The 14,253-nt window shown below is 37.4% G+C and overlaps 1 protein-coding gene across 3 annotated transcripts in view; it reads right to left on the reverse strand.

The window, feature by feature from the left end:
* Window positions 1-14,253, reverse strand: part of LOC115218609 (axonemal 84 kDa protein-like) — an 85,583-nt gene that overhangs the window by 37,399 nt on the left and 33,931 nt on the right. For all 3 annotated transcript variants that reach the window (XM_036508169.1, XM_036508168.1, XM_029788510.2), the window contains exons 8-9: window positions 6,908-7,062; window positions 2,708-2,799 (exon numbers count right to left, since the gene is read on the reverse strand). In XM_036508169.1, the coding sequence (XP_036364062.1) occupies window positions 2,708-2,799; window positions 6,908-7,062 (247 nt within the window). The remainder of the gene's footprint in view (window positions 1-2,707; window positions 2,800-6,907; window positions 7,063-14,253) is intronic.

Below are 14,253 nucleotides of genomic sequence, written 5' to 3' on the forward strand. Positions count from 1 at the left end.
TTACATTTTTTGAACTTGACCATTCAGCTGAACACATCAAATAAGCATTCAGGGACGGAATTATTGTACGTAACTGACATTAAAAATATTACCATCAGTTTGATAAGTTAACATACAGCATAACTAAACAAGATACTTAACTATAATTTTAAAATAGTTACTCCATTCACTTCATTATTAAATGATTAGTGCCTTAAAAGACTTACAACTACAAGTAAAGATGGGATCTGGTGTTCCCAAGGCTCACTGTTTTGCCTAAACTTTTCTCCAGTACATTAATAAAATGTTGTCATTTACTTCAATTTTAACACCAATCCAAATGATACTATCCTTCACATCTTGACCTTTTGATCATAAGTGTCAACCATATCCAATCTAGATGCCACAAGTCAAACCTGTACAGGCTCCACACTCAAAGACAATATTATTCAATAGCAAAAATGAACAGCAATGGCACAAAAGAGAAACAATCTTCCACTTAACTCAGTCATACACGACATACAACTGAAATCCTCAGAGTTATTACATATGTGAGAGTTCATAATAATTGAATGTCTTTCTTGCAAATTTTACTTATATAATATAGCAAAACCCATCCTAAAGACAAGGCTCTCTCTTTGAGAAAATATTACTTCAGCTTCACAGTTACTGATGCTCTACAAAACTCAAGTGAAAGCCACATTTGGAGTGGCTCTACTGCCACACACAAAAATATCCTGCTTCACATCTTTCAGCAAACGAAAGCCATCCAACTAATTGATAAACACCAACAGACTCCAGCCTCTGACCAACAGATGTGCTCTCTCCTCATCTATCTCTCAAATGCTGTGTATTCTTGCTGCTGTCCTCAGATGACAGCATGCAATGTAGTTGAATACAGAATAGTCAGTAAATATTTACTTTCTTTAGCTTATCAACAACAAAACTCTCTTTTGTGACTGTAAAAGTGAAGGAGAGATAGTTTGGTATGGAGATATAGGATAAGTGAAAACCAAACAACTGACACCTTGCAAGGAACTCATCAGAGGAAAAGCAAAGGAGAAATGAGAATATACAAACAGATTGGACTAGAGAACGTCATCATAATCATCAATATTTAATGTCTGTTTTCCATGCTGGCATGGGTTGGATGGCTTGACAAGAACTGGCAAAGCCATGGGCTAAACCAGGTTCCATTGTCTGTTTTGGCTTGGTTTTTACAGCTGGATGCTCTTCCTAGCACTAACCACATTACAGAGAATACTGGGTGCTTTTTTACATGGCACTGGTATGGGCGCTTTTTATGTGGCACCATGGTTTTAGGATATCATAGCGATTAAATAAAATATCTGAAAAGATGGTATGCTAGTGGGAGTGTAAGGGAAATATTATTGTGATACTGGTCCTACCCATGCATGCATGGAAGACAGATGTTAAATGATGATGATGAGGAGGATGACAATGATGATTCTGGTGATGTTGATGAAAACAATAATGGTGACAGAACTGACTGAACAGTTTTATAAACTTACCCCTGAGATATGCTGTGACTGTGAAGACCCGACAAATGAAGTGAGTTCATGGCTCGCAGGATGGCCTGCTGTGCTAACCTTGGATCACAGAGTGACCCGCTGTTCTTGAGGAGACCTATTTAGTCAAGTACGTCAACACCAACATCAAAATAAAAATCAAATGGAAATTGTAGTTAAGACGCCTGTGCCAGTGACACATAAAAAGCACCGTCCGAATGTGGCAGATGCCAGCGCCCGCCTGACTGGCATCTGTGTCGGTGACATGTAAAAGCACCAACAGATCATGGCCGTTTGCCAGCCTCCTCTGGCCCCTGTGCTGGTGGCACATAAAAAAACACCCACTACACTCATGGAATGGTTGGCATTAGGAAGGGCATCCAGCTGTAGAAACACTGCCAAACCAGACTGGAGCCTGGTACAGCCTCCATGGCTTACCAGACCCCAGTCGAACCGTCTGACCCATGCTAGCATGGAAAACGGACGTTAACCGATGATGATGATTGATGATGATATATTTGTTTAAGCATTTGTTAATGGTTTTCTTTCATTTAATTAGTGAACTCTCTTCATTTCTTTCTGCTCTCAGCTATTCATCCACTCATTCATGGAGATAAACTGCAGTCATTTATTGGTAAATTGCCAATGCTGGCAAGTCCTTGGCAATCTGACCAATATAGAAAACTTAGGAGTGACTCAACAGAATTATGTATTCAACATTAGAGCAACAGTCATTCAAACTGAAGTCACAACTACTTGCCAATTACATCAAGTATAATTTCACACTAACTGCTATTAAAGGTGATTATTTCTAACCTCAGTAAAATGCATCTTGTGCAAAGCTAGAACATAATGTCCATGATACAACACAGCTGGTTCTACCAATTGTCTCACTCAAATTATAGTCCCATTCCACTTGCCTTTTTGGCAACTAGCTTTAATACTTCTGAACTAATAGAAAACATTGTTTATTACATGACAAGGTCAATATTTCTGTAGTAATGATAAAGCCAATAAAAGTCATTCCTAAAGACACACACCACACACACACACACACACACACACACACAAAACAGAAAGTTAATGCTTATGGAATGTGAAGTCAAGATAGAGAGAAATGTAACTGAATGTCCCATGGTTCTTCGTCTACTGCTCAACCAATTCTACCAAAATAACTTCAAGAAAGGAGTAAAAATAACCTCAAGGGGATCAGGTGCTGCTTCCTCTTCAGGTGGGGCTTCTGCTACAGGTTCTTCTTCCGGTTTCTCCTCTTTGGTTTCAACAACAGGTTCTAGAACAATCAAAGATATTATTTAACAGTTTATGTATTTCCAAGCCCAGTAAGATCTTTAACTTGTTTCTGTCATTAGACTGCGGCCATGCTGGGGCACTGCCTCGAAGAATGTTTAGTCGAATGAAATCAACCACCCTACTTGTTTCTTTTTTAAAGCCGGGTACTTAATCTGTTGGCCTCTTTCACCTAACCACGAAACCATGGCAACATAAACACACCACCACCAGTTGTCAAACAGTCATGGGGGGGGGGGGGACAAATACAGACACAAAGACAGACAGACACACACACACACACACACACACACACACACACACACATACACACACACCACAGGCTATCAATACATCTTGGCTGTGTTCCTTGTATATATATGTGTGTGTGTGTGTGTATGTATATATATACATATTAGAGGGAAACCACTATGTGGACACCCTTATGCTAGAAATAGATCCGCTATGGTCTTAGCAGATCTATTTCTAGCATAAGGGTATCCAAATAGTAGTTTTCCTCTAATATGTATATAATACAATTTTACTGAACCTTCATTTTTTTTTATATGCTAGACCACTGGTGTGAAATCGATGTTAATTAAATTAATATCTAATTTCTCACCCTCATTTTAAATATATGTATATATATATATATAAACACTTTATTAAAAAGCAGCAAGAAAATCACAAAAGCTGTTACTCAGAGTTTCACATTCCCGTTTGTTGGACAGTTTTGTTTAGAATAGAACAAAATAAGGTTACATGCATATATATATATATATATATATGCAGTTGCTTTGATAGATACACATTTGAAAATAGCTTTGTTTCATTGGTCCTTTCAAGTAACGGTCTTTTCAATAACTGGTTGCATGAAGTTACAATTGCAGTTTGAAATCATATTATTATAAAAATCGAAGAAAGCTTCAAATCAAAAATAGCTTATGGAGAAGGAAAAAAGACCTGAATGCCCAGATAACCGAAGAGATGGTGGTGTGGATTTCCACCTCGGCATCTGAAACTCAGAGTTTTATCTTGGCTACCGAATAATTGTCACATATTATTTTACAGATAAATTTCCTCTATTTACATAATATTGAGGTCTCTTTCTTTCTTTTGTTATCTTACCGTTTTTACCAATATGTATATATATATATAAATACAGACATGCATAACAAGCTACCAATACATCTCTTGGTTAGTCCAGGGCTACTATAATAGAAGGCAGTCCTCCAAAGTGATGCACTGTGGTACTGAACCCCAAATCTCATGGTTTTGAAGGCAAACCCCTTTACCACTATATCAGATAATAAAATCAGTTGTATGATACGCCATTAGTAAAACTGCTTCATCCCCAGTGAATCATAAGGCAGCAATTATCTGCCTGCATCAGGTTTGCATTTGTTGCAGGACTTGCCTTGAATGCTTTCTGGATACATCACACCTAGCAAGGCGGTGAGCTGGCAGAATCATTAGGACCCCTGGCAAAATGCTTAGTGGCATTTCATCCATCTTTACAGTCTGAGTTCAAATAGTGTTGAGGTTGACTTTGCCTCTTATCCTTTCAGGATCAATAAAATACAAGTACCAGCTGAGCATTGGGATCAGTCTAACTGACATAACACCTTCCCCCAAATTTCTGGCTTTGAATCAAAATTTGAAACCAGTGATGGCAATTTTCTCATACACAATCTGAAACATTGGCAATGTTTGATTTTTTTGATCCTTGCACTTCATAGTTATGGTTGCATAAACTTTGTGATACATACACTCACATACACATACCAAAATATACACACTGACTTAATATATTTGTTTGTAAATATGTATAAATGTGTGTTTATCAATATTCATACAAATTCCATTTTTTAACTCCCTCTACCTGTTATTTCTATGAGGATGGAGTCTATGTGTATATGATATGTATGTATATTATGTGTGAGCGTGTGTGTGTGGGGGGGGGTGCATGCATGTGTGCATGCATATATGCATTTATATACTACACATAGAGATATGTCCAAACCACAAATCCCTTCAGGGAGATGACCCTGCTCAGTATGCAGAGAAGGTGTGTGTAGAAATTTCCTAAGGTGTACTGTGCAAGCTATGGACACACAAGAGGTACAGCAGAACCAAAGGAAGGTTATCTCAGAAAGTCTTTTTGTGTGTGGCAGATGCGGAGATACAATAAACACTAGGAATGTACAGAAAATAAAACTTTGCCCTCAAGGATACTTAGAAGTAGTAGCTAGCGACCAGGTCAGCAGTAGAGGAAGATGCTCTGAGAGCACAGCTGCTAGGATAACACTGAACTGGGCAAAGTTCAGGGAGCTGTTACCTTTGTTGGTTACAAAGGGCCTCTTCCTCAGAGGGAAAAACAGATTGTATGATCCTTGTATGTAAACAGCCATGCTACATGGCAGTGAAACATGGACTGTGACTGCAGAGTACATGCAAAGGCTTGAAAGAAAAGAAGCCAAGCTGCTTCATTGGGTATGCATATATAACAGAGTGTAAGTGTCTTAAGAGAAAAACTGGGAATAAGAAGCTTTAGACATAATGTGCAAAAAGAGAAGACTGCACTGGTATGGTCATGTGATATGTATGGATGAGGATGGCTGCATAAAGAAGTGCTGATCTCTAGTGGAGGGAACATGTGGAAGAGGCAGACCCAGGAAGATGTTGGACGAGATGGTGAAATATGATCCTCAGCTATTGAGTCTCACAAAGGCAAAGACAAGTGATCAAGAGTTCTGGTGATTTGTTGTGCTTGAGAAGACGTGTCCAGCTAAGGGAAACTATGGTCGTGGCCAGTGCCAGGGACACATGAAAAGCACCTGTTCCAGTGATACACAAAAGGCACCTGTGCTAGTGACATGTAAAAGGCATCTGTGCTGGTGACTTGCTTCTGATTGGAGATACACATGTCATCAGCCCCTAAGGGACATGCTCAACTGATTAAGGTCAAACAAGAATATCTGAATATTTCAGTGGCACATCTTTTACATCAAGACAAAACATGTATATATTAACACTTCCAATCAATTAATATCAAAAGCCATGAGACTCACTGGCTGGTATTGCATCAGAGCATTTATTATTATTATTATTATTATTATTATTATTATTATTATTATTATTATTACTACTACTACTACTACTACTATCAAAGCAGTGGGCTGGCGGAATCATTAGCATGCCAGGCAAAATGCCTAACGGCATTTCATCCGTCCTTATGTTCTGAGTTCAAATTCTGTCAAAGTCAACTTTGCCATTCATCCTTTTGGGGTTGATAAAATAAGTACGAGTTGAGTGTTGGGATTGACATAGTCATCTCATCCCCTGCCCTGAAATTGCTGGTTTTGTACGTATAGTAGAAAAGATTATTATTATTATTATTATTGATATCATTCATTGATTGAATAATTTCAATTAATTTTAGAATGTAACTTTAGTGTGGTTGCCCAATCTAGAAATCACAGCCAAACACCCTGTCTTAAAAACAACAATTAACAACATTACAACCTCCCTTATGCAGCTGCAGCAGCAACAACAACAGCAGCAGTAATACAAAAAGTCGCATTTTTATGAAAATTTACTAAAGTAGCAGTTATTAAGATTTTACAATTCATTTCAAAATGAACAAGATGCTTGCTAGAATAAAAATTACATGATTACAGCCTAATGCCTGATTGCCTTGTTCTTAATTATTATAAAGCGACTCCTGCTCTTATATATTGATGATGCAGAGATGAGAAATGTAGAGTTATGTACTTTGTCTTATAAAAGTTATATAGATGTTTTGAAACCATTGATGCGGTTATGAAGTACAAAATAAAGCTTGGAAGATGCGCATGGAGAAATATGTTCAACTGAATCAGTTTGTCCTAAAGCAGTTGATTCAGTTAGATGTATTTCTTTTGAAAACTGTACCAATTTTCCATGAGTTTTCAGCACCTGGTAATGGTTATATCAGAAGGAAAGCAAATGTGTGTAATATCATGATACTTTATTAGTGACATTTGTAGAGTGTGTTGATGGTATTGTGTACAGGTGATGCAATGTGTATTTTAAGCTTGGTGACATAAAGCATATACTAGCTTGCAACTTACCATCAGATGCCTTCTTATTTGCTTTGTAGGATGTACACTGTTCAGACAAGTGATCATATGTGGTGTAAAGGAGAGCAACAGCACAGTCAGTCAGGGCCAACACTTTAGGGATATCAAAACTAAATCCAAATTCTTTAAACTCATATGATTTGATCCTAAGGAAATATAAAGAAATAACATAGATTTAAGATAACATTAAAGATTGTGATGATGAGAAGTAAAAGAATGTCAATATGAAAATGGTGGACAACAAACGTTATGGAAAGCAAATGTACTAATGTATAAGTCATGCAATACTGACTACAATTATTTAAACTACTGAAAAATATCAAATCAGAGAAGGTATTTAAATGAGCTTGATGAAACAGTTAAATAGAGAACTGAAATGAAAAGCCAGCAAATTGTACAATACTAAAAGAGAGTAAAATTTTTCAGTCAAGATATTCTTAGTAAATCCAAAATAATTTTATAGAGAACTGAGTCACAGAAAGACATTGCTATACAACTGCATGAAAGAATTTCTCAAGGAAATTATGAAAGGAACACCTGTAGAACAATTGTATACTGAAAGAAGACCTTAGCACTTCTGCAAATCAGGACTGGTAAATATATTTTCCAAAAGGTAATCAAATAATTTACACTTCTCTTCAATAATGTTATGAATCACTGAATCAAACAGCAAGGTGTTTCATTAAGGATATCCAATGCATTCACTAATAAAGTTCCTAAGTAAATAAAAATCCTCAGAATTACAAAGCAACCAATAAGCTGTCTAATAACCATGCAAATTTAGTGAGGATCACATTTTTATATGAGGCAAACTGGTGACACAGACTCAACAGAACCAAGATATTTATCTACAATAAGCTTTCATTACGATCATATTTCACTTCGATATGAGTACAGTCTCAAGGCAGCAAGCTGGCAGAGTCATTAGCAAAATACTTAGCAGTATTTTTTCTATTATGTTCTGCATCCAAATTCTGCAGAGGTTAATTTTGCCTTTTATCTTTTTGGGGTTGATAAAAATAAGTACCCGTTGGACACTGGGGAATCGATGTAACTGAGTAGCCCCTTCCCCCATAATTGCTGGCTTTGTGCCAAAAACTGAAATCAATATGAGGAAAGACTCAGTTATCAAACTTACCACATTAAATTAATACATTCTTCATTATTTATCATCCACATAGATACTATTTTCATGTTTCTGCCTAAGTCTGTGGAGAATTTTCTCTCTTTTGTTCCATTTATCAGGTCTACTTATTTGGGGTTTGATCTCATTTTCATTTCAAGCCTACTTCTAATTACCATTTCCTCAGCCCAGATTTTCTTCCCAGCATGCATCACTTATTCTTATACCATTCTTGCTTTTGCTTAAACCAATGCTTCAATAGCTTCACTAGAATCTCTTACCCAAGTTTAAATACAACACATTTGACACATCTAACACAGTTGATTCTTCTTCAGTCACAGATCAGATGAAAATACTTCATTAGATGGCTGATATACATATGGAATTATACATATGTGTGTGTGTGTGCTAGTATATATATATATATATGTAATGTGACCAAATATGGTCTATTTTCCAACATAGTCCCCCTTACAGTCCACACACTTCTTCCATCGGTGTTGCAGTGCTTGGATCCCCATTGATGTAAAGGCTTTCATCCTGTTGCTTGAAAAAGTCATTGACAGCAGACATGACATCATCATCATCATCACTGCAATACTAGTTCTCAGCCAACTGTTTCTACATGCTGGGAAACTGATGATGGTCAGATGGGGCCATATCAAGAGAATAGGGGAGGTGGTCAACCAGTTCAAAGCCAAAGTCATGGACAGCAACCATTGAAGCCAAGGACTCGTGTGCTGAACCTTTGTTCTGATAAAACAACACCCCTTTTGTCAGTTTTCCTAAGTGTTTGACATTGAAAGGCTTTCATAACTGCCTCAGTAATTTCGCATAGTTCTCTCCATTGATGGTGTGGCCCTTTAGAAGATCGTCAATAAACTCAATGCCTTTTGCATCCTCAAAATTTGAGACCATCACCTTCTCTGCAGATGAAACAACTTTGTCCTTCTTTGAAGCAGGAGAGAAGGGATGTTTCCATTGCATGGATTGTCTCTTTGTCTCTGACTCAAAGTGATGAAGCCAACACTCATCCTGGATTCGGAAACATTCAAGGAAACCAGCTGGAGCTGCCTCAAACAATGTCAGATTTTCCCGTGATGCGATCAGCCAGTGTACTTTTGATCAGGTGTCAGAAGACGTAGCACCGACTGAGCAGAAACCTTTATCATACCAAGTTCATTGTGCAGAATATTCTCAACTCTCTCACAGGATATGACAACAGCATTGGTTATTTCATTTACAGTCAATTGCCTGCCATCCATCAACATGTGGTGAACACGATCAATGTTTTCCTTGGTGGTGGTAATTTCAGGATGAAGGACCTTAGATCACTTCCAAGACTCTCTAGCATCACTCCTTTATAGTCAGCCTATGAACTTTACAGCCCACTTTCATACATGTGTGTGTATGTGTGTGTGTGTGTGTACACACAGATCTGTAATATATAATATATGAATTTACATTTATACTCTGAATCAACATATTCTTACAAAATGAAATAAAATTGGTGCAGGTACTGTTGTTGTAGTTTAGCTTCAGATCAACCTTGATCAAGCATACATAAGAGGAAGACATTCCAACCATGATCATCCTGACTTACTTTTTTCTAAGATTTTAATTTGAATGTAGTGAATAGGAAAAGGCATGCCTGTGTGGTAAAAAGTTTGCTTCTGAACCACATGGTTTCAGGTTCAGTCCCACTGTGTAGTGCCTTGGAAGGTGTCTTCTATTATAGCCTAAGGCCAACCAAAACCTTGTGAGACAATTTGATAAATGGAAACTGAAAGAAGTTCACCATGTGTGTGTGTGTGAGAGAGAGAGAGAGAGAGAGAGAGAGAGAGAGAGCGCATGTGTAAGTGTATATGTGACTTTGTATCTGTGTTTGTCCCCAACCACTGCTGGACAACTGGTGTTGCTGTGTTTACATTCCAGTAACTTAGTGGTTCAGCAAAAAAGACTGACAGAATAAGTACCCAACTTAAAAACAAAAAAAAGTATTGGGGTTGAATTGTTCAAAAATAATTCTTTGAGGCCATACCCCAGCATGGCCACAGTCTAATGACTGAAACAAGTAAAAGAAAAACAGGAAAAGATAAAAGATCTCATGGTGTGCTAGTGATGTAAGTTTAAATACATAGATTTACAGTTGAACTCTGTCTTTTCAGACTAACTGGCATCACCGCCAATCCAGGCACACAACTCCCCAAAGGTGACCTGCCCACCTGATCTGTGCTCTCCTCAGCAGTGTGTAATTGCTTAGCAGATCAGCTCAAGAGAGAACCTCTATGCCTAGGACCTTGTCTTGCTAGGTGATTTTCAGCAGCTTTCTCACTCGCAGGTACACCTTCATCTTTGTGGTCAGCCTAATGCTTCATCTCCCACACTGATCCATGTAGCTGCCCAAATGTGAGCTTTCCTCGGTAATGTGTGTATCAACCTCATTGTCAATGTTCACATCCCTGGAGAGTGTACAAGAGAAAGGAAAACAAGCAGTCCTGTGACAATCCATGCGAAATTTCTCTCCTTATTATCACTGGCAAGATATTTGCAAGAGTCCTCCTTAACCAACACACTCAGCACATGGATGGCTCAGTGTAGCTTCAGAAAGGGCTATGGAATAGTCAACATGATCTTTGCAGCAACCAACGTCAGAAGTTTTAAGAACAGAGCAGGAACTTATATATGACATTTGTAGACCTAACCAAGGCCTTTGACACGTTAAGTCATGAGGGACTCTGGAAAATCATGGGAAAGTTTGGCTGCTTGGACAAATTAATCAATATGGTGCAACAGTTTTATGACAGAATGCTCATTCAGGAACTGAACAAGACAGGTCTTTCTGATGCATCCCCCAGCCACAAACAGAGTTAAGCAGGACTATGTCCCCACAGCAATGCTGTTCAGCATGAAGTTCTCAGCCATACAGTTGGATACCTTCTGCAGCAACAAAGAAACTAGCATCGAGATCAGAGCCATACATGCATACATACATACACACACACACACACACAATCATACATATGTACAATGATACATCATACACATACATACATACATACATACATACATACATACATACATACATACGTACATACATACATGCATGCATGCATGCATACATACATACATACATGCATACACACACACACACAATCATACATATGTACAATGATACATCATACACATACATACATACATACATACATACATACATACGTACATACATACATAAATGCATGCATGCATACATACATACATACATGCATGCACACACACACAATCATACATATGTACAATGATACATACATACATACATACATACATATATACAAACAAACAAGCAAACAAACTTTGTCGAGTGTTGCATTCATATTTTAGTAAATGTGTAGCCTTTTCCTGTTCTGTGTATTTATCCTTGATGTTGAAATCAAAGAGCCTATCATACGTACATTTTAGTGTGGTCTGTCATAGTTTGTTACAACTAAATTGATGTATTGATTTGTAGAAAATATATTTCCCTGTCTTGCAAATGAAACAAGAAAAGTCATTTTTGATCTGTTATTTCCTATTTTCATTATTTTATATAGAAGTTATGTTTCTCTACAAGAATACAAAGAAATAAAATGTTCAATATTTTAGTATTGTGTGCTTTGAAGTAGATTTGGCTGTTAGCTCTAGCATGCCTAGAGACCATGTAGACATTCCCTTCTTAGTTTGTGGATATAGAGGTAGCTCAAGAACAAGCTAAGAATAATTAGAACAAACAAAATAAGGCAAAGCCAAAGTAGACCCCTCAACAATATAGACAGTTTCTTGCAGTTAATAATGCATTGTTTGAATGGGAACAGAAGAGCAATATTTCAGACAGACGTAAACAACTGAAATGTAAACCTAACTTTACAATAAATAACTTTTCAGACTAATCTCAGAATTTATGACTGAAGACAAATATATTGCAAAGCCACTTATAACGTTGACCACCACTGCTTCTGTGTTTAGCAGTAATTACTGAGTGCTATTTAATAAAAGAGAATAACCTAGGCAAACTAATACCACTGGGACCATTTTCAAAAGGCATATTCTTTACATACATACACACAAATGTGCATATATGTGCACACACATACCACACACACGCACATATGCATGCGGTTGCATAGTTATCAAGTTTGCTTCTCAAAAGCTAGGTTTCAGGTCAGAATCACAGCATGAAACCTTGAGCAAGTGTCATCTTGTACCTCTGGGCTGACCAAAGCCCTGTCAGTGGATTTGGTGGACAGAAACTGAAATATATATATATACATATATATAAATATATATATATATATAAAATATATATATATATAAATATATATATATATAATATATATATATATAAATATATTATATATAATATATATATAACATTATTGGTGAATTGAAGAAATGGAGCTGAACGCAGATTGAACAGAAATCGTTTTATTTCATTCTACACGTGTTTCGAAAGGCACAATTGCCAAAATCCGATTGAATAATGGGACCATATTGTGTCTTTCTCTTCAGGAAGAAAAAGGAAATCCGTTGGAAAAACAAAACAAAAACAGAACAGAGGCGGAGCAAAAAACAAATCGAACTGTGCTCCTAAGAGCCCATGGCGAAGAGTTTCGCCATGGGCTCTTAGGAGCACAGTTCGATTTGTTTTTTGCTCCGACTCTGTTCTGTTTTTGTTTTTCCAACGGATTTCCTTTTTTCTTCCTGAAGAGAAAGACACAATATGGTCCCATTATTCAATCGGATTTTGGTAATTTGTGCCTTTCGAAACACGTGTAGAATGAAATAAAACGATTTCTGTTCAATCTGCGTTCAGCTCCATTTCTTCAATTCACCAATAATGTTTTAATTTCAATTATCCGCACCAATGCACGGTTGCAACGCCAGATGGTTGTACCTCCAACCGTGCTGTTTACTGCTGTGATTTTTGCTACTAAGGTATCGGTTAAACTGTTGATTAATCTACTACAAGATTATTCATCTTTCTATTTCACATAAATATATATATATATATATATATATATTATATATATATATATAATATATATATATATAATATAAAATATATATATATATATATATACATAGGTGCAGGAGAGGTTGTGTGGTAAATATCTTGCTTACTAACCACATGGTTCCGGGTTCAGTCGCATTGCATGGCACCTTGGGCAAGTGTCTTCTAATATAGCCCTAGGCCAACCAAAGGCTTGTGAGTGGATTTAATAGATGGAAACTGAAAAAAGCCTATTGTGTATATATATGTGTGTGTGTGTGTGTGTGTGTGTGTGTGTGTGTGTGTGTGTGTGTGTGTGTGTGTGTGTACGTGTGTGCATGCCTGTGCTTGTCCCCCCACCCATGCTTGACAACTGATGTTGGTGTGTTTACATCCCCATAACTTAGCAGTTTGGCAAAAGAGACCCAAAGAATAAATACTGGGCTTACAAAGAATAAGTCCCGGGGTTGATTTCTTCGACTAAAGGCAGTGCTCCAGCATGGCAGCAGTCAAATGACTGAAACAAATAAAAGAATAAAAGAATATATATACTCTTTTTTTTACTCTTTTTACTTGTTTCAGTCATTTGACTGCGGCCATGCTGGAGCACTGCCTTTAATCGAGCAAATCGACCCCAGGACTTATTCTTTGTAAGCCCAGTACTTATTTAATCGGTCTCTTTTGCCGAACCGCTAAGTGACGGGGACGTAAACACACCAGCATCGGTTGTCAAACAATGCTTGGGGGACAAACACAGATACACACACATATATATATACATATATACGACGGGCTTCTTTCAGTTTCTGTCTACCAAATCCACTCACAAGGCATTGGTCGGCCCAAGGCTATAGCAGAAGACACTTGCCCAAGATGCCACGTAGTGGGACTGAACCCGGAACCATGTGGTTGGTTAGCAAGCTACTTACCACACAGCCACTCCTGCGCCTATATACATATATATATATTATTTAAAGGTTCAGCATAGGGTGAGATTTACACAGTTTGATATTTGTTTTCACCCTTTATCTTCTCATTCGACTTTTTGCATCAACCTTCTTCTCATTTTTTTCTCATGGTTTCTCATGTACCAGTGTCCTGATTTTCAAACAGAACAAACCCTATTATCAGAGCTTAACTATTGCTTGGAGACACAAGGCATGTTATAAATACCTGCCTAACTACATG

This window comes from Octopus sinensis, linkage group LG13, assembly GCF_006345805.1.
Source record: "Octopus sinensis linkage group LG13, ASM634580v1, whole genome shotgun sequence".
Classification (NCBI taxonomy): Eukaryota; Metazoa; Mollusca; class Cephalopoda; order Octopoda; family Octopodidae; genus Octopus; species Octopus sinensis.